A 22151-nucleotide genomic window follows, 5' to 3' on the forward strand; every position below is an offset into this window, starting at 1 on the left:
ATATTAGCATTTCTGTTTTCATTTAAGTAGGACGCAGAAAGTGAGTTCATCTAGCCTAAAAGTCTGCCTCCTCTGAATGTTTTACAATAACAAGAAAAAGCTGTAACTTTCTGGTAGTGAGAAGAGCAACTAGTCACCAGCTATTCTGTTTTACCTTTTTAAAAAGCTATTTCAATTAAATTTTAAAATATGTTGAGTATTTGGGAAACTTTAGGAATAATTCTTTCACAAGTAGTTTCTCCATGTTTGCTCCTGTGTTATAATACTTAGGTATATTGTAATACTAGTAAGATGTAATTTCTGAAAATCCTCTAAGTATGTTTGTTGCATATTTTATGAATGTTCAAGAATGCTGTTGTTGACACCTAAAGAAACCAGGGAGTGGGTGGAATTGACAGATTAAGCAGAAGACAAACTGGACTTGCAGATACAAGAGTATGACTAATCCAAAGATGACCTTACATTCATGTGGCAGTCTGAGATAGGAGAGCATTGTGTAATTTGAGAATGTTCAGTATGAATAAAAGCCATGATAAATCATCTGTGATTATTCAGTGACTTTTATTTCAGAGATTTGTGTTTTCAGTGCCTTTGACAATGATATGATGTATTTTTTATTCTAGTTTAATGACTATACGGACTAGCCAAAGTAACTCTTTTAAAATTAAGTTTGCATTGTAATATTTAGTTCAAAAGAAACTAGAGCCTAAAGGGAGGGAGTACAACCTTCATTACAATTAATATGATCTAGAATAGTAAGTCTTTTCTGAGAAACTTTGTGTACCTTAGAGTAGGTAGGACCCAAGTTTTACTTCTAGTTTTGCCTCTTTATTAGCTGTATACTTTTAAAGTTTTCCTTTAAGTTCTCTAAATCAGTGTCTTCATTTGTAAAATGAAACTAATAAAACTGCTTACTCTTTATTGAGATGGTTTTATTTTATAAATATTTTAAATATGTATATAAATATAAACATTTTATAAATTTTATTTTATAAAACCATCTCAAAGAGTAAGCAGTTTTATTAGCTTCATTTTAAAAATAAAAATAAAAAATAATTATGTTCATTTTAAAAATAAAACCATCTCAAAGAGTGAGCATTATTCTGATCATGATGTTTTACTAGGCTTATGATATTGTCCCCATGAATCTTTCTCCACAGATTTCTTCAAGGAGTAGAAAAGGACTGCCAATGTATACTTTAGTATGGATCAGAATGGGTGATCTGAATAGAGGCAGACAAGAAAGTAGAATTAGGGTACCACAGTAAATAAGAGCCACACTTATTTAATATTTGACCACTGTGTTGATTTTTTTAATGGATTTTTGTCTTAAAAACTGCCTCATCTCTCTGGGATTTGTAAAATTGGATTACAGTTTGATCCTAATTCTTACCGTTTCTGGTCTTAGGCCGTTCAACACGCACTTAAATGCATTTCTTTTGTCTCAGTCCATCCATTTGTTGTCCCTTGTTTCAGCTAGTAAGGCCCAGGCAGATCCAAGCACAGCATTGCCTCAGCACTCTAGAAGAGTAGCACGGTTCCTGTATTTAGAGAACATACCGTTCATGAAAGTTAGATATTTACGCCCTTTCTCAGTATTTAAGATGATAGTGGAAGGACAGGAGAAAATATAATACTCAGATGTTGAATTATTTGGATCATATGGCCAAAATTTCTTCCTTTTTTTGTATTTTTGAAACAATTCAGGGGGAAGAGAGGAATAAACAAAAATTAGATGATAAGCATATCCAAATCATCTTCATCTTCAGCCAAAATTTGTTCCTTTTGTTTTGTTTTTAAACAATTCGGGGGAAGAGAGAGGAATAAACAAAAATTAGGTGATAAGCATATCCAAATCATCTTCATCATCCTTAAATCCAAGTCAGTGCATATATAGCTCAAAGATTCTCTGATTTCATGAACTCCCTTGACCATGCTGTGAATAGCATTCATGTGTTATATCATGTAATATTCGAGGACATTAGTATTAGTACAGTGCTTCCAGTCTTTCTCACATCATAGCTCACATAGAAAATGATAATATTTTTATCACCCACCAAGGTAAATGGACAAGGCAGCTGGTAGCAGATACCAGCCTAGGAGTTCTGCCTCAGCCTTGTTCAGCATCCAGAGAGTGAATGGAAGCAGTATCTCTTCACACCTGTGACGTGCTTGCACTATCAGATACACTACAGTTTCTGCACTCTGCATTAGATTACCCCCAGGTTGTACATTATTTGCTGACCCAGGGTCTCGCTAATTTCTTTTTCTTATGAATAGTTTGAGCATGTTAATTGTAGGGGCTACATGACATGTTTTAGTAAGACAATATATGAAACTTAGAGCATCCCAAAGGAAAACATTGGAATAAAAAGTTACCATTAGTTGAAGACAGCTTTTTATAATGAAAATAGGCTGACTTAGGAATTGGGAGTCCTGGGCTTGAATTCTAATTTAGGCAACCTTTGACAAATCACTTCTCTGAGCCTCAACTTCCTTATCTTTGAATTGAAAAGGTTTGAACAAGATAAACTTTAAGCTGCCTTCTATCTCTAAGCCATGATTTTGTATTGTCTGTAAGTCTTTGCTGTTGAGTCAGCTGCTTTGCTTGGACTGTTTCCTGTGTGCTAGGCACAGGATAAATGACTTCTTATATATACCCTAGGGTCAGATTTTTGGGGCTCCTCAGATCAAAGTTTACTGCTTCGATGCTGGAGGAATTAAAAAAGAACTAGGATGCTTAATGAAGAAAAGAGAATAGGCATTGGAGAGGGTATCTGAAAGGAATGAAGCTAGCCATAATAATTTAGTCTTTCAGATGTTTATGGTTATCTTTGAAATATTGTAGCTGGCAATTCTGGCAACCTTAACCTCTGACGATAAATTTTCCTAACTCTCATTTCTAGAAAAACTCATTTCTTATTGCCAATACATCAGCTATGTAAGCATATATGCAGAGGCTGCCAAATCTTGGTTGTCCAACTTGGTGGAATAAAAAGTTGGTGTTAAGAATCCCTTTAGGAACATTCTTTTTCCATGGTTATCCAGGTCCTTTCTGTCTAGCCATATATTGGGTGGAGGAGGCTACCAGGCTGGAGAGTAGCAGAGATGGTATGTAGGAATCATTAGATAATCATTCTCGATCTAGTTCCATTATGGGGATAGTCATTTACCCTGTGGAATAAAACGGTAGCATTTTTTCATCCAACAAATGTTTATTGCTTATTTACCATGTGTCAGATATTTTCCTAGGAGCTAGAAATTCAAACCTGAGTGGTTCCTGCTATAGTGAGACATAGACAAGCAGGTATATAATATACAAGCATATGTACATAGATACAAATTTATGATAGTATTATCAGTCTTCGAGAGTTTATTTAAATAAACACATGAGCTTTTTTTTTTTTTTTTTTTGAAACGGAGTCTCCCTCTGTTGCCCAGGGTGGAGTGCAGTGGCGCAATCTCGGCTCTCTGCAACCTCTACCTCCCGAGTTCAAGCGATTCTCCTGCCTCACCCTCCCAAGTAGCTGGGACTACAGCCACATGCAACTAAGCCCTGCTAATGTTTTATATTTTTAGTAGAGACGGGTTTCACCATGTTAGCCAGGATGGTCTCAATCTCCTGACCTCGTAATCCACCTGCCTCAGCCTCCCAAAGTGCTGGAATTATAGACATGAGCCACCACGCCCAGCTGCAACTTTTTTGTAACGTTCAAAACACATAAATAAATTCTCCCTTTCTTGCTTCCTATTTTCATCAGGAAACATTTATTGAGTCATGTGTCAGATACATTAGAAAGAGGGCTAAAACTAGATCATGCATTTATATATCAAAAAATACTTCCAAGTAAATAAAAATTAACCCAATAATATACTCTTAAGGAGACATGGTTTTCTGTTTGTCTGTTTGTTTGTTTGTTTGTTTTTTGAGACAGTGTCTCACTCTATCACCCAGGCTGAGTGCAGTGGCGTGATCTCAGCTCACTGCAACCTCCACCTCCCAGGTTCAAGCAATTCTCCTGCTTGCACTTCCCAAGTAGCTGGGATTGCAGGCCTGTGCCACTACGTCCAGCTTATTTTTGTATTTTTAGTAGAGACAGGGTTTTGCCATGTTGGCCAGGCTGGTCTCAAACTGCTGCCTTCAAGTGATCCACCTGCCTGGGCCTCCCAAGTGCTGGGATTACAGGCATGAGCCACCACACCCAGCCAAGACCATGGTATTTCTGACACATGCACAAGAAGATATGTACATACATATATACATATATGTGTATTTGTGTATATATAAAAAAAGATAAATTTGTGTATAGTTGTGTAATTTATATATTTATCTTTATATATGTGTGTGTATATATACACATATATACCTTATGTGTATACACATACATATATACTTTTTATATATATTTTTAAAATGTTTGTACATGCCCAAAAAGGATACTTGAACCTAGTGGGTAAATAACCAAGAGAAACTTGCATTTGTGCCTGCATATATGTATGTTTGTGAGTATGTGGATGTGTGGGAGGTAAGGAATGAAGGAAGGGAGAGAGGGAGGGAAAGAAAAAAGGGAGGCGGAAAATGAGGAAGGGGAAAAGCAGTCAGTGGTCTTAGAAGGAACCACAGTAGTGACTAGTAATTTTTACCTTAACTCCCACTGCCCCGTCTGTATTCTCTATTAAGCTCCAGTTAGTACACCATTATTCATTCCATCAACTGACATATCACTGGAATTGACTACTCACACAAATAAAAGAAAAAAGAATAATTTCTGTTTCAAAAATACAAAACATCCACAGACATTAGAAGAAATGGTACTTATGTGCTCCAACAACGATGGTAAAGACAACTTGCTGAAAGTTCTTCCACAACAGAAAAAAAAAAATTAAATCTGAGATTTTTTTTTTTCTTCGCTGGGCAGAAATTCATTCCAAGAAGTACCAGCCTGTCTCATTTCAAAATGCTCTCCTTACCAAGGAAGCGGAAGTGGTCATATTCCTTCCCACCAAACTATGGATGAATTATAATTATCCTACCTCTTGTGGGACAGTGAAGCAGTAAACATCTGCTATACTGAATCAAAAACTCCACAAATGAAACTATACCAAATGAATCATACCTGGACTCAGATTAAAGGATCTGTATTTTGTTTACCTTTTTCTTTATTTTCTTGCAATCTAAAATATGGATTTGTCAACTGTGGCCCCAGATTCTAACTGAAAGGGAATAATATATGGATTCCATTTGCCGATTCTTGTTTAACATTGAACATCACAGCTTTAAAGCACATTGACAGTAATATTTGTAACAATTTTTCTGCTTGGTTTATTATTCCCTCATCATTTTCTTTTTCTTTAAAAGGATGATACAAGTTAGAAAATTTAGACATGAGGTCCTTTAGTTTTAGTTTCAATAACAAAGGAGCAGAAAGTAGTATTTAAACTTTATTTCCAAAAGACACCAGCTTCACAACTAGTGTTATCGTAATTTTATGTGTCATGATCTATGTGATAGTACTACCCTGTTCACCTGGAATAAGGAAAGGAAAATGGTCAATTCTAAGTTTAAGCTGTGAAAACATATATAATAGTCTACTTGCTTTAAAAAATGTTGTGTCTTTTTATCTATTAGAGAGCAGAAAGACAAACTCGAATTATGGATTCAGCTCAATATGCAGAATTCTGTGAAAGTCGACAACTAAGTTTCTGTAAGTAACCATTTAACTTTGCTTAATTATATGCGTAAGAGATTTGTCTTATAGATGTACTGAAGTATGACAGGATCTGTTTCTTAGAAATTGGTGAATTTAATATATGTGTATTTGTAACTGCTATAGAAACAATCTCTACATTGTGGGGAGCCTATAAAAGATTTTCCTACCTTCTACTGCTTTGCAATTAATAACATTAAGAGGTCTTAAAGGGTACTGGTAATATACAGAGTGCTATGTTAATTATTTACAGTACTTTTAATCATAAAAATTCAATTTTTCTTATTTTTCCATTTTAATTTCTAGTTTCCTAGTCATATTTACACTAGTATTTCTGATTGCATTTGATCCATAACAGACTCTGATAGTAGTCATGACATTTAAAGGCCCCCAGTATTAATTATGGATACCAACCTTTTCCTTTATGTATACTCCTATTACCACAAAGGAACATATCAGTGGTCTCTTCCATTTTTGTCTAACCTACTGTGGTATGTATTCAGTGTTAGCCAGATTTATTAGTACATGCTCTAGTAACACTAGTAACCTTGTGGTAAAATTAGTACTTTCACATCACTGTACATCAGCTTATTAAAAGTGTATAATGACTCATAATAGTGAGCTCGATTGTGTAGCAAAACATCCTTACAGCAAAGTTTCAGTTATGACTAAGGCTCTCAGGGTAAAGGTCAAAGAAGAAAGTGTGATGAAAAGTCCAGTTAAAAATATGACAAAGTAGCACATGACCATGGTCTGAGGGATTATAGAAACAATGGTGTCTTCAAATGAAAAGCTATTATGTGGTCACAATAACAGCATATTTGATTTGGAAAAAGAAAGGGAGAGCTTCATTTATAGATTATAAAGTGCAAATAAATGACACATTTCATAGTATCCCATGTAAATGTCAGTAAAATATAGGAAAACATGTTTTGGAAGATTTTTTTTTTCTGACTAAATATACTTTCCAATTTGACTAACAACTTGGCATCATACATCTGTGAAGCATTAAGTAAATGGCACTTCAGATCATGGCAATTTCAGCAAATGAAAGGTTTTGTATTGTAATTTTTAGGTTTAAAAATGGCATTCAAGTCTTTATAAGTATCAACCTCCAGTTTATAAAGTAACATTTAGTGCAATTGAACTATTTTTTTAAATTATATTTTAAATTTAATTCACTTAAAGGAACAGATATACTACTTTCACACTAAAACTCATAGTCTTAAAGTATCCTAGTATGCCTTCTCTTTGAAAATCAGATTTTCAGTTACTTCATGTTTTTTTGGCTGTTTGTTTTTGTTTGTTTTGTTCTTGTTTTTTTTGTTTGTTTGTTTTTTGAGATGGAATCTCACTGTGTTGCCCAGTCTGGAGTACGGTGGTGCGATCTCGGCTCACTGCAGCCTCCTCCTTCTGGGTTCAAGTGATTCTCCTTGCCTCAGTCTCCCAAGTAGCTGGGACTACAGACGTGCACCACCACGCCCATTTAATTTTTGTATTTTTAATAGAGACGGGATTTCACTATGTTGGCCAGACTGGTCTTGAACTCCTGACCTCAGGTGAGCCACCATACCCGGCCCATGTTTTATTTTTAACTCAATAATAAACTATAGTAGATTAAAAAATAATATTTTCCCTTCCTATATAAAATAACTATAGTATAAACAGTATATTGTGTCTAATTTTCTTGTCTTTAGAGTGGAAGGATTTGGTCATTTAAAACTACTTATATATGGTGCCCATAGCTGCTTTATTATGAAACCTTGGTGGGGAAATCTGTTTTATATGACAAAATACTGTGGTTGAGAATGCTTTAATCCATGTGGGTCAGCAAATTCGGAAGCTATTCCTGCACTCATCAGAGTGTTATACTCTTTTCATTCTTCTCCTTCTAACAAATTACCAAGATACAGGAATTGTGGTCCTGCCATATGTATCTTCTTAAGTATTTGATCATAGCCATCCCTGGAATTACTGGTATATTTTAGAATAATGAGTCTGTAACTTTATAGGCTGAGGGTAAGCTGTAGCATGAGCACACTAATCTAATTCACAATTCAGTCTTTTGTTTTTATATGTATATAAGTCAGAGAGTTATTTCTCTTAAAGTCTTTTAAAATCTGATATTAATATTGACACACAAACCTCATAATTATAATTAAAGAATAATTATAATAATTTAAATTATAATTTATAATTTATAATTAAAATATATAATTGGTAAATTATTTTCCAGTCCTTTACTTTCAACTTTTTATTTTATATTTGATTTTCTCTCAATTTTCTTTGTAATCAGAGAGGCTCTGTGTATTTTAATTGATTAATTTATATGGATTTAATTACTGATACTGTATATGCTGTCTTGTGTTTTAAATTTACTGTGCTTTTTAATTTGCTTTTTCTCCTCCTTTTTTATGTTGTATTAGATCGATTGGGTTTTCTTCATTTCTTTTTCCTCTGCTAGTTTGTAAGTCCTATATTCTCTTTGTACTATTTCAGTTGCTTTTTTTGATATACATCCATGACTTAAAGTTTTTAAAATTGGTAAGTATTTGGCTGGGCATGGTGGCTCACGCCTGTAATCCTAGCACTTTGGGAGGCCGAGGCAGGTGGATCACCTAAGGTCAGGAGTTCGAGACCAGCCTGACCAACATGGTAAAACCCTGTCTCTACTAAAAATACAAAAATACAAAAAAAAAAAAAAAAAAAACTAGCCAGGTGTGGTGGTGGACGCCTATAATCCCAGCTACTTGGGAAGCTGAGGCAGGAGAGTCACTAGAACCTGGGAGGCAGAGGTTGCAGTGAGCCAAGATTGCGCCATTGCACTGTCAGCCTGGGGGACAGGGCGAGACTCTGTCTCAAAAAAAAAAAAAAAAAAAAGCATTTATAAGTATTTAAACTTTGCTTCTTGGCCTAATGTCATTTTTTCCTACAGCTCTGTACATGCTTAAAACACCGTTTTTTATCTTAAATGGCTTTATTTTGCCCTCATACTTAAATGATTGTTTAGTTGGGTAGGAAATGGTAAGCTGATCGTTACTTGTTAAAACATGATTCCCTTGTCTTTTGGCCCCTGTTGTTGGTAGAAGTTTGCTGTCAGTCTGCTTGTTATGTATTTTTCCTGTGGAAGAAACTAAGAGAATGAAGACATTGACTCCAGGTCCCCCCTTATATGGGGAAATGAGCACACTGGCCAAAGTAGTTGCCCATCAATATGTATAAAGGAAAGGAATAAGGAACTCCTGCTAGGGAAGGTTCCAGGGAAAACCATGCCCTCTGAAGAAGGCTATTTTGAATTAGGTTGAAATTGCAGAGTAGCTTATTCTGAGTGGACTAAGCATTCCAGAGGACCCTAAGGAAAGGACTGGGAATGGAAAGACTGTTGGGAAGGGATGGGATAGAAATCACCAAATAGTATGTAGGCATGAGAGAATGGAATATTGCAAGAAACTTAAATTTTATTAGTGATCATTGACAAGAAAGATAAAAAGTATGTGAGATTAACCCTAAATTTCCATATGAAATTATCATGTAAAGTTGTTTTTTAAGTTCAGCACAGCACAGGCTGAAAATCCAGGTAGTATTACAAAGCTAATAATCCTAGGAACTTTTGACCATTGCTCAGGATTCTATTTAAATTGTTAGTCAGTTTCCAGGTTATCCTTTCTCCTGATACGTTGGGAAGAGGGGCGAAGGAGAAGGAACTTGTTTATTCTCAGGCCCCTCTCACCTCTTGATGAAAGCAAACTGTCTTAACTAGAGGTATCTGTGCCTCCAGCAATACCTTGGAAGCGTCAGGCTCTAAAGCCATCCTTCTCCAGGTGACAGGGAAGGAATTAGCTCTCAAGGAATCTCCACCTCTTGGTGGAATGGCAATAACCCAAGTGGTTTTTGGGACTTCTATGCATGTCTTTTGATGAATAGAAAAGTTTGGACCCTACTCTTTTGTTTAAAAAATACTTTATTCATTCATTTATTCATTTCTTCTGGAAATATTTCTTGTGAGTCTGCTAATGCCAGGCATTATTCTAGGTGCTAGGGATACAGTTGGAGATATATGGTCCTTGTCCCTGCATTCTCAATGGTTACAATCTAGCAAGGAAGCTAATTCTGTTGCTTATGTGGATAGATCCAACTGAATATTAATAATGATCCTTTCCTTCACTTTTAAAATCAAATGTTTAGAGCACAGTTCCAAAATATCTGTTTCTGTCCTAAAGATCTGTCAAGGAGATAAGTGAATAATGTACATCTCATTGATCTTGCCAAATTGCTGCCTGTTAACTTTAACTTCAGAAGTATTCCACAGATGTTAAACAAGTGTTTGTGAGCTATTGCAGCATACTAGTTAGATGGAATGTTGCATGTCAGAAAGTATTTGGAAGATTTGTTACTTTGGGGAGATAGCTTTAAGGAGGATTATCATAATTCTGCCATATTTGACAGCTTTGGGTATATGCTTCGATAGCAGGACTTAATGTTTTCTATGATTTATTTAAAAGAGAACTCTTCTGTATGTGGAATCCTTGAAGATTCTATATAGAAGGATCACAATATCGTGCTTTGAGTTACTGTTAAGTGTTTTATAGACCTGTGGGGCCAGATTAATCAAAAGAATAATCAGTGGATTATAAAGAAAATCTTATAGATTTCATAAAATCTTCACTATCAATCTTTCCCTCTAGGTTACTAGTTAGATGAATAATGTCTAATGAAGTGCCTATATCAAATTAGACTCTGCTTAGCACTGTGGCAGTGTAGAGATATTTAACTAAAGGTTATATACGTGCTTGGTTCTGTATATGCTTGGTACTATTACACATGCAGAGACATAAGGCATGGTCTTCTCCCACAAAAATTTGTAATATGGCTTAAGAAATTATAAGCATTTGTGAAAGAATGTCTGATGGTATCAGTGTTCAATAAATGGCTAGAGTGGGGAAGTACACCTTTGGCCTGTATGATCAAGATTCATGGGAATGAAGAAGAGTGATGGGAGAGCATCCCCTGGAAGGAAAAGAGTAGGAGTAGACACACAGAGAAGAAGACTCAAGGCCAGGTGATGGTTTAATAGGGAAATATCACAAAGGCTGCTTGGAATCAGTCTCGATGGTTTTGAGAGTCAGGATTAAGAATTTAGACATCTTCATAATCAGAAAAAATGTAACCACAGGCTTAGATTAGACCAGATGTCAGTTTATTTTATTTAACTTTAAATTTACAACACCTTTGAGCCATTCTAGTAATAGACACTTTTTTTTGGGGGGGGGGCGGGGCGGACAGAGTTTCACTCTTGGGCAGTGGCCCCATCTTGGCCCTCTGCAACCTCCGCTTTCCGGTTTCAAGCGATTCTCCTGACTCAGCCTCATGAGTAGCTGGGACTACAGACGCCTGCCACCACGCCCAGCTAACTTTTTGTATTTTTAGTAGAGATGGGGTTTCACCATGTTGGCCAGGATGGTCTCGATCTCTTGACCTTGTGATCCGCCCGCCTCGGCCGCCCAAAGTGCTGGGATTACAGGCGTGAGCTACTGCACCCGGCCTAGACACTTTTTTTAAACGGATTTATTTCAGTAGGTTTTTTTGGGGGAACCGGTAGTGTTGAGTTACATGAATCTTCAGTAGTGATTTCTGAGATTTTGGTGCACCCATCACCCGAGCAGTGTGTACACTATACCCAATGTGCAGTCTTTTATCCCTCACCCCCCTCCCACCCTTTCCCCTGAGTCCCCAAATACCATTGTATCATTCTTATGCCTTTGCGTTCTCATAGCTTAGCTCCCATTTGTGAGAACATACGATGTTTGGGTTGCCATGTGGCGGAGGCAGGGTTAGGCATGCCTGAGCTCAGACTCTTCTTGGGCGGGACTTGCTGCGGCCGCTGTGGGGGATGAGGGTGTGGCTTCTAGACCAAGGGAGTTATGTCCCCAGGGGCATTATGGCTGCCTCTGTTGCCCCACGCAGGTCGCCAGGGAAGTGGGGGAAAGCCGGCAGCCACAGGCCTCACCCAGCTCCCATGGAGCCCACAGAGCGAAAGCCCGGTCTCACTCCCACCATGTCCCCTTCCTGTAACAGCACCGAGTTTATTTCCAGGCAGCTGGTGAGCAAGGCTGAGAACTTTCCCCAGGCTACTGGCTTCCTAGGTGAGAAAGCAAGCCTACTCACAGTTCCTCTGCGTCCCACAGAGCCTGCAGCGGTGATCCACCTCCTTCAAGGGGTCTGTGGCTCTAGCCTTTTCTGGTATATTCCTGCAGTAGTTCTTGGAGCCAAAGTTCACGGTGTGGGTCTCCACACGCTGCTCTATCCATCCAAGTGGGAGCTGCAAGTTAATCCTGCCTCCTATGTGCCATTTTCCTCTGAGACAATAGACAATATTTTTGAAAAGTATTAGCAATAATTTCTGTATGTTTCTTTTTTCATCACAGGTTCTTTCTTGCAGGATTTTCTTTCTGTATGAGTAAATTAAGGTTACATCAGACAACATCTTCTGACTGTTGTAACATAAGCTGTAGCCAATGGTAAATCTGACAGTGTGAGAAGTATTAAACATTAAATGGTTTAATATACTATGTCATATAGCATAGGTATAAAATAAAAAATCCAAATATGTAAGAGAGTTGTTGAAAACAACCATTGTGTTGCCTTATAATTGAAAGTTAAAACTTGAATTTCTTGGGGCCAGAATATCTAGATATTAATAAAAGCTGGAACACATTGCATTTTATGTGCATTATTTTTTGTGTACAATTCTGAGTATACATATTTTTCATTTTGTGATAGTAATGTGCAGTATTAAAACACTTTAAAAATTAAAATTTCTACACTTGTTTTTTTTACATGACCAGCCAAAAAAGCTTCCAAATTTCGAGACTGGTTGGACTGCAGCAGTATGGAGATAAAACCCAATGTTGTCGCAATGGAAATCTTAGCATATTTAGCGTATGAAACTGTGGCACAGGTAAGAATTCTAATCTGTCATATCAGGCCACACTGGCTGTTTTTTCCTTATCTCTGCCCATGATCAATTCTTCTTCTGCCTGCTGCTCTACCAGGAATAACAGCCATGAATTCTCTCCTGTGACATTTACATCATTTACTAAAATTTAGTTCAGTTATGTGTATCTGCATCCTCAATTCAAGTGGGTGTTAGGATAAGAAAGACAGTTTCTTGCACCTTTATCCTAATGAGAAATGGAATCCCTGCATACTTTTTCTTGACATTGAACTCTAAGTCCACATCTGCCTTGTTTAGAGTTTATTTTTGAACTTTGAAAAACTCCTTTCTACGTATGTGAGATCTTAAGAGTACTTACCAAATTCTGGGTCTGGAATCTCGCCCTCTAAAAGACTTTCCCAAGATATGGTCTTTTGACCACAAGCATCAGCATCTCCTTGGTTCTTGTTTAAAATGCAAATTCTGGCCAGGCACGGTGGCTCATGCCTGTAATCCCAACACTTTGGGAGGCCGAGGCAGGTAGATCACCTGAGGTCTGGAGTTCAAGACCAGCCGGGCCAACATGGTGAAACCACATCCTGCTAATAACACAAAAAAAAGTTAGCCAGGCATGGTGGCGGGCGCCTATAGTCCCAGCTACTCAGGGAGGCTGAGGCAGGAGAATCATTTGAACCTAGGAGGCGGAGGTTGCAGTGAGCTGAGGTCATGCCATTGCACTCCAGCCTGGGCAACAAGAGCGAAACTCCATTTCAAAAATAAAATAAATAAAGCAAATTCCTAGACTGTATGCTTAAAACAGACCTACTGAATTAGAATCTCTGGACTTAAAGCCCAGAAATCTGCACTAGTGATTATGAAATAAATTTTGAGAACTACTCTCCTAAAAGGTCAGAATATATCATGACTAGGTCCATTCACCAGTCAATTAAAGTGTGTGCTCATGTCTACAATATAGATTTTTAGGCAAGCAGGATTATCAGTAACATTCACAATGTATTGCTTTTAGGTTTGCCACTTCAGTGGCATTCATGATTATTACTAGCTATGTGACTTTATTTCATTCTTCTGGTCTTCTAGTTAGTGGATCTGGCTCTGCTTGTGAGGCAAGACATGGTAACTAAGGCAGGGGACCCCTTCAGTCATGCCATTTCTGCAACCTTCATTCAGTATCACAACTCTGCTGAGGTAAGTACAAAAAAATAATCTGCCTTTAACACATTTGTGAATTTTGTCACATATCTGGTATTTACATTAGTGTTTCTTTTAAAAGGATTATGCAGGAATGTATAGCCTTCAGTCAAAGAATCTTAATACATTAGACATTCCAATAAATATTTAATTGAGCACCTACTATGTGCCAGGCCCTGACAGTCCATGTAAGACAATGATTTTTTTCACCTGTTTCTTACTTCACTTAGCTTTCCTAGCCCTTCAATGAAAGGGATGGTTGCAAGGCATTTCTTATTTTTATGGGAGATGAAAAACTGGTTTAAGTAATGTTGGAAAAGTCATTTATTTCTTTGTGCCTCAAAAGATAAGAGTGTTATCATTATTATTCACATAATAATTCCTGGCATTTATTGATAACTTTCCATTTCAATTATTGATTCATCTCTAAACATGATTTAAAGAAGCTTGTCTTCATTCATCTTGAGTTTTTAGATTGCCCCTACTATGTGAAAATTATGTTCTTTTCTGATCTGCTTTTGCTATGGGAACTAAAGTTTTCTTGCCAATTTTAAGGCTCTGTATAATAACTGTGCACCACTTTTAGTATATAGAATATCCTCTGTAAACAGCATCTACCTTAAAACCAGAAATGTATTGCAGTGTGTTGAATATATTTGCCAATATTTGACCCTTTTCACTAACAAAAACAGCAGTTTCACATAATTCAATCGAATATCCATAGATAAGACAGTGAGAAGGTTAAGTTCGTATCTACATGTAGAGTTGTAAAGTAAGTTTTGGATCAAGTTGGTTGAAATGTATAACCTGAAAATGGTTAAGCTCTGTATATACCTTAATTACACATTTCTACTCCTTGTTAATATCTGTAGGCAAGGATAGTGGTTCAAATCATCTCTAAGAAGTAGTTGTAATCTTTTTTAGGTCACAGACCCCTTTGAGAATCTGATGAAAACCATAAACCCTTTTACTAAGTACATTCACAAATTTTTCCTACAGTTTCAGGCTGTTTAGAGACATTCTGAAGCCATTCTGTGGATCCAAGGAATCTGTGAACCCTATGGGCCATAGGTTTAAGTTTCTCTGCTCTAGGATACTTAGAAAATATGTTAAGATATATGCCTGTATAGCATCTTATTACAAACAAAAGGACAATTTAACATTTTCTTATGCTGCCTGGAAAATCAAATTGGCTTGGAAACTAAATAGAAATTAAAATGTTTATACCCATTAAAAATCCATTTTTTTCTTAGAAAAGGTCATACATCATTATCAGTCAACATACAAAAGTCCCTAAAGCTTACTTAGTTGATTAATCACTATTTGTTTTCTTTATGTTACAAACCCAAATTATGATGTCAAAGAACACCCTTTAAAATGTCTTTGATGCATGTTCACTTTATGAATATGTGTATAAGTATGCTTTCCATTAACATCAGACAAATTTGTTATAACATTTCTAATTGAGGAAATTTACTGTGAACACAACAAGCCTAGTTTTCTTTTAACATTCAAGTGATTGCTTGCATGCCTAGGAAAACTCTTTATTTCCCCTTTTTTCTTGGTTCTCCAGGGTGGCCAAGCTGCCCTGGGCAACTGCTCAGCAACCACAGCCGCTGTTCCCAGCTACCCAGCAGTTGAGAGGAATATCCTATATGTACTGGATTTCCTGGGCCCTCTGGGAGGTGGGAGCATGAGTGTCAGAGAGCCTTCTGACAAAATATGTTAGTATAAGCCTCAAACTTTTTTCTGGCTGGCAGACACCCCCCTCCTCTCCTGTGACTGATACAAGATGAATATTCAGAGATTGGAAGTCTTCCTGCCCTTTTTCACCTGACAAAATCAGCAGGCAACATTAAGGGCCTGTACATCAAATACTATACCAAATTGAGTCCAAAGTGGGGCTCTGGAGACTGAGATGATCTGTGTTCAGGGAGACAGGACATTTTGTAAAACAAATAAGCAAATAATTGAACAAACAAACAGTTTAAGATGGCATATACTAGTCTCCAAATGAGTGACTCAGACAGAAAGTACAGAAGTTTAAAAGAAAACAAAACAAAAATCCTCTCGTTGCAGTCAAAGACTTTAGAGAGAAAGCTGAGGTTAAAGGAAAAATAGGACTTTGATAAGGTAGAAGTTAGGATAATACTCTAGGACTCAAAGACAGCATAAGTACCATTTTACAAGGGGAAAAACCCAACGCTGTTTAAAATATTCAAGAATTAAGGTTCATTAAAGAGGAATAGTAGGCATTTGGATTAGAAAATTAAGGCTCAGATTGTATAGAGTCTTAGACTGCTAGAGTTAACAAGGAATGGATGGTTGATGGTTTCTTGGCTGAAGGGTGAGGAGTTCAAAAGGGTGTTTTAAGATCCAAATGGTAGTGCCATGTACAGTGGATTAGAATTGGAAATGCAAGATGTGGGGTTAATACACAGTGCATTTTATTTTATTTTCTTGAGCACTAACCATATAAGGAACTGGGCTGATTAAGATTGGGTTCTTACTAGATTAGCAAGTTTAATATTAATTCAAGTTAACTTTCTAGAGTTTCTAGATTTTCTGTGTTGCCCAGGCTGGAGTGCAGCAGCTGTTCACAGGCATGCTCATAGTGCACTGCGGCCTTGATCTCCTGACCTCAAGCCATCTCTCTGCCTCATCCTCCCAAGTAGCTGGGACTACAGGCACACCACTATGCTCAGCTGTTTTTTAAAATACATTATGAAGAATTGCAGGCCAGTAGTGCAGTTGGTATGATTGATAATGAGGAAAATATAGATTAATAATACCATCCATTTAAATGATTTTGAGATTTTTATTTGCCTGTGAATTTCTTAGGAGCCAATATTATGATGTGACTGATAAGGAACTTCTTTTAGTATTGGGCATCATCCTGTAGAATGGACATTGACACAGTGGAGCATGTCTAAAGGAGAGTAATGGGAGAGGGGGCAGGTGTGTGAAGGAACTGAAAAACATGTCTTGTAATAACTGCTGGGATGAACTTGAGGTGTGTGACCATTAAAGAGAAGAGACTATGAAATATCAGTCTTCAACTATTTAAAAGTGCTTCTACATAAAGAAAGAACAGACTTGCATGAACATATCTGTTTATGCATTCTCATGTTGGTGAATATCTGGACTGTCACTAGTTTGTGAGGTATTGTGAATAAACCTGCTGTGAATATTATTGTACAAGTTTGTAAGGATAAATGCTTTCTTTTTTCTTAGGTAGATGGCAGTGAATGAAATTGTTCGGTCATAGAGTTAGGCCCGTGTTTGGTTTTTAAAGACACAGTAAGACTTTTTTTCCAAAGAGGTTGTACCATTTTATACTTCCACCAACAGTGTATTAGAGTTTCAGTTGCTCCACAGCTTCATCAACATTTGGCATTGTCATTTTTACTTTTAGCCATTCTAGTGGATATTTTCTGATAACAGTTTGAGTGTGTATTTCTCTGATGACTGATACTGTTGAGCACTTTTTAATGTACTGATTGTCCATTTATGTATCTTACTCTGAGAAGTATCTCTTCAAATCCTTTACCCATTTTTTTTTTTTTGGCAGGCAAAGGGGCTTTTATTACCAGTTTGTAGTTCTTTACATATCTTGTGACAGCAGTCCTTTATCAAACACATATTTTTCACATATTTTTCTCTCAGTTTGTGGCTTACCTGTTCATTGTCTTAGTGGAGAAATTTTAACTTTCTGATGAAGCCTAATTTATCCAATTTTTTTCTTTTTTTTTTTTGGAAACTGTTCCACTTGCATTTATTTATTTTTTTTAATTTTTTTAAATTATACTTTAAATTCTAGGGTACATGTGCACAACCTGCAGGTTTGTTACATATGTATACACGTGTCATGTCAGTGTGCTGCACCCAGTAATTAGTCATTTACATTAGGTATATCTCCTAATGCTCTCTCTCCCCGCTCTCCCCACCCCACGACAGGCCCTGGTATGTGATGTTCCCCACCCTATGTCCAAGTGTTCTCATTGTTCAATTCCCATCTATGAGTGAGAAAATGCGGTGTTTGGTTTTCTGTCCTTGCAATAGTTTTCTGAGAATGATGGTTTCCAGCTTCATCCATGTCCCTACAAAGGACATGAACTCATCCTTTTTAATGGTTGCATAGTATTCCATGGTGTATATGTGCCACATTTTCTTAATCCAGTCTGTCATTGATGGACACTTGGGTTGGTTCCAAGTCTTTGCTATTGTGAATAGTGCCACAATAAACATATGTGTGCATGTGTCTTTATAGCATGATTTATAATCCTTTTGGTATATACCTAGTAATGGGATGGCTGGGTCAAATGGTATTTCTAGTTCTAGATCCTTGAGGAATCACTACACTGTCTTCCACAATGGTTGAACTAGTTTACAGTCCCACCAACAGTGTAAAAGCATTCGTATTTCTCCACATCCTCTCCAGCACCTGTTGTTTCCTGACTTTTTAATGATTGCCATACTAACAATGAGATGGCATCTCATTGTGGTTTTGATTTGCATTTCTCTGATGGCCAGTGATGATGAGCATTTTTTCATGTGTCTGTTGGCTGCATAAATGTCTTCTTTTCAGAAGTGTCTGTTCATATCCTTTGCCCACTTTATGATGGGTTTGTTTGATTTTTTCTTGTAAATTTGTTTAAGTTCTTTGTAGATTCTGGATATTAGCCCTTTGTCAGATGGGTAGATTGTAAACATTTTCTCCCATTCTGTAGGTTGCATGTTCACTTTGATGGTAGTTTCTTTTGCTGTGCAGAAGCTCTTTAGTTTGATTAGATCCCATTTGTCAATTTTGGCTTTTGTTGCCATTGCTTTTGGTGTTTTAGTCATGAAGTCCTTGCCCATACCTATGTCCTGAATGGTATTGCCTAGGTTTTCTTCTAGGGTTTTTATGATTTTAGGTCTAACATTTAAGTCTTTAATCCATCTTGAATTAATTTTTGTATAATGTGTAAGGAAGGGATCCAGTTTCAGTAACCAAAACAGCATGGTACTGGTACCAAAACAGAGATATAGACCATTGGAACAGAACAGAGCCCTGAGAAGTAATACCACATATCTACAACCATCTGATCTTTGACAAACCTGATAAAAACAAGAAATGGGGAAAGGATTCCCTATTTAATAAATGGTGCTGGGAAAACTGGCTAGCCATATGTAGAAAGCTGAAACTGGATCCCTTCCTTACACAATTTTTTTCTTTTATGTTTATTGTCTGTGTCTTAATAAACCTTTGGCTACTCCCATGTCATGATGATATTGTCCTGTGTTTTCTTCTAGAAGCTTTATCCCTTTGGTTTTTGTATTTAGTTCTATTAATCTGGTTAAATTAAAATCCATTGTATGAGTTGAGGCCAAATTCAATTTTTTACTTATGGATATCTAGTTATTGCAGAACTATTTCCTGAAAGACTCTCTTTTCTCCCACTGGATTGCTTGAACAATATATCTATATGGATTTATTTTTGGAGTTTCATTTGTGTTTATTTGATTATAATGTAAGTCTTCAAACTCTGTTATTTTTTAAGCTTAATATGGACATGCTGTGTTCTTTGCATTTCTATATAAATTTTAGAATCAACTTGTTAGTTATTACGAAAGAAAGAAAAAGAAAAAAGAAAAGCCTGGTAGGATTTTGAAAGGGATTAGGTTGAATGCTTATGTCAGTTTGGGATATGTTTTAGCAATACTAAATATCACAATCTGTGAACATGGATTTTCTGTTTTTTATATTTATGAAATATTTCTTCTTACTGAAAATACTGTACATTATGAAGTCTGTTTATCTGATTGATTTAGCCATTCCAGCCATGTGATTACTGTTTACATAATATGTTTTTCTTTCCACTTCCTTTCAATATATTTGTATGTTTCTGCAGGCATACTTCAGAGATATTGCAGGTCTGTTTCCACACTGCCATATTGAAGTGAATATTGCAATAAAGCGAGTCACACAAATTTTCTGGTTTCCTGGTGCATATAAAAATTATGTTTACACTATACTGTAGTCTATAAGTCTGCAATGGCATTATGTCTAAAACATGTACATACCTTAATTTTAAAATATTTTTTGAAATGCTAATTATCATCTGAGTCATTAGCACGTCGTAAATCTTTTTGCTGGTGGAGGGTTTTGCCTCAATGTTAATGGCTACTGATTGATCAGGGTGGTGGTTGCTGAAGGTTGGGGTAGCTGGGGTAATATCTTAAGATAAGACAACAGTGTGAAGTTTGCCACAATGATTGGCTCTTCCTTTCTTGAAAGATTTCTCTGTAGCATGTGATATTGTTTGATAGCATTTACCCATAGCAGTACTTCTTTCATAACTGAAGTCAGTTCTCTCAAACCCTGACACTGCTTTATCAGCTAAGTTTATGGAACTAAGTCTAAGTCTTTTGTAGGAGTTTTTGTAGTTATTTTTTAAAATGTTCACAGCATCTTCACCGATGTAGACATCTTCTCAATAAATCACTTTCTTGGCTCATCCGTAAGCAATAACTCTCACCCATTGAAGTTTTATCATGAGATTGAGCAGTTCAGTCACATCTTCAGGCTCCAGTTTTAGTTCTTCTGCTATTTATGCCACATCTGCAGTTACCTCCTCCACTGAAGTCTTGACCGCTCAAAGCCATTCATGAGAGTTGGAATCAACTTCTTCCAAACTCCTGTAAATGTTGATATTTTGACCTCTTCACATGAATCACAGATATTCTTAATGGCTTCTAGAATAATGAATCCTTTCCAGAAGATTTTCATTTACTTTCCTTAGATCCATCAGAGAAATCACCATGTGTGGGAGCAATAGTCTTATGAAACATATTTCTTAAGTAATAAAACTTGAAAGTTGAAATTACTCCTTGAATTGTGCTGCAGAATGGATTTTGTTAGCGGTCATGAAGACAATGTTCATCTTTTCCTACTTCGCCATCAGAGCTCTTGGGTGACCAGATACATTGTCAATGAGCAGTAATTATTTTGAAGGGAATCTTTTTCTGAATAGTAGGTCCCAACACTGGGCTTAAAACATTCAATAAACCATGCTGTAAATGGATGTGCTGTAATCTAGGCTTTGTTGTTCCATTTATAGAGTGTAAGCAAAATAGATTTAGCATAATTCTTCAGGATCCTGATTTTTGGAATGGTACATGAACACTAGCTAAAACTTAAAATCACCAGCTGCATGAACCCCTAACAAGAGAGTCAGCTTTGAAGCTTTGAAGCCAGGCATTGGTTTCTCCTCTCTAGCTATGAATGTCCAAGATGGCATCTTCTTCTAATAGCCATTTCATCTACAATGAAAATCTGTTGTTACATGTAGCCATCTTCATCATTGATCTTAGCTAAACCTTCAAGATAACTTGCTACAGTTTCTACATCATCATTCGCTGCTTCACCTTGCACTTTTGTGTTATAGAGATGGCTTCTTTCCTAAATCTTATGAACCAGTCTCTGGTAGCCTCTAACCTCTCTTTTGTATGTTTCTCATCTCTCTCGGGCTTCACAGAATTAAAGAGTGTTAGCGCCTTGCTCTGGATTAGGCTTTGGCTTAAGGAAGTGTCGTGGCTAGTTTGATCTTCTATTCATCCCACTGAAACATTCTCCATATCAGCAATAAGGCTGTTTTACCTTCTTATCATTTGTGTGTTCAGTAGACCAGCATTTTTTAATTTTCTTCAAGAACTTTGCCTTGGCACTCACAGCTTGGCTATTTGGGGCAAGAGGGCTAGCTTTCACCCTGTCTTGGCTTTCAACATGCCTCCTTCACTAAGCTTAATCATTTGTAGCTTTTGATTTAAAGTGAGAGACGTGTAACTCTTCCTTACATCGGAAATACTTAGAGGCCATTGTAGGGTTATTAATTGGCCTAATTTCAGTATCGTTGTGTCTCAGGGAATAGGGAGGCCTGAGGGAAGGGAGAAAGATGGAGGAACAGTTAGTCAGTGGAGTAGTCAGAACAGACACATATATTAAATTTGCTGTCTCATATGAATACAGTTCGTGGCACCCCAAGACAATTATAATAGTAACACTAAAGATCACAGATCACCATAACAGATAAAATAATAATGAAAACATTTGAAATACTGTGAAAAGTACCAAAATATGACACAGAGACATAAAGTTGGACACATGCTTTTGGAAAAATGGCACTGACAGACTTGCTTGATTTAGGGTTACCACAAACCTTAAGTTTGCAAAACACATAACATATTTGAAGCACAATAAAACAAAGTGCAATAAAGTGAGGTATGCCTGTATTGAAAGATAAATGTAATGTATTTAA

At 36.7% G+C, this 22151-nt stretch overlaps 1 protein-coding gene across 8 annotated transcripts in view; it reads left to right on the top strand.

Annotated features, from left to right (window-relative positions):
- The window catches only part of SUPT3H (SPT3 homolog, SAGA and STAGA complex component), a 527796-nt gene that overhangs the window by 404044 nt on the left and 101601 nt on the right, over window positions 1-22151 (top strand). For all 8 annotated transcript variants that reach the window (XM_077998598.1, XM_077998600.1, NM_001266569.1 and 5 more), the window contains 3 exon segments: window positions 5630-5705; window positions 12554-12666; window positions 13741-13848. In XM_077998598.1, the coding sequence (XP_077854724.1) occupies window positions 5630-5705; window positions 12554-12666; window positions 13741-13848 (297 nt within the window).

The sequence above is a fragment of the Macaca mulatta genome, chromosome 4 (assembly GCF_049350105.2).
Source record: "Macaca mulatta isolate MMU2019108-1 chromosome 4, T2T-MMU8v2.0, whole genome shotgun sequence".
Classification (NCBI taxonomy): Eukaryota; Metazoa; Chordata; class Mammalia; order Primates; family Cercopithecidae; genus Macaca; species Macaca mulatta.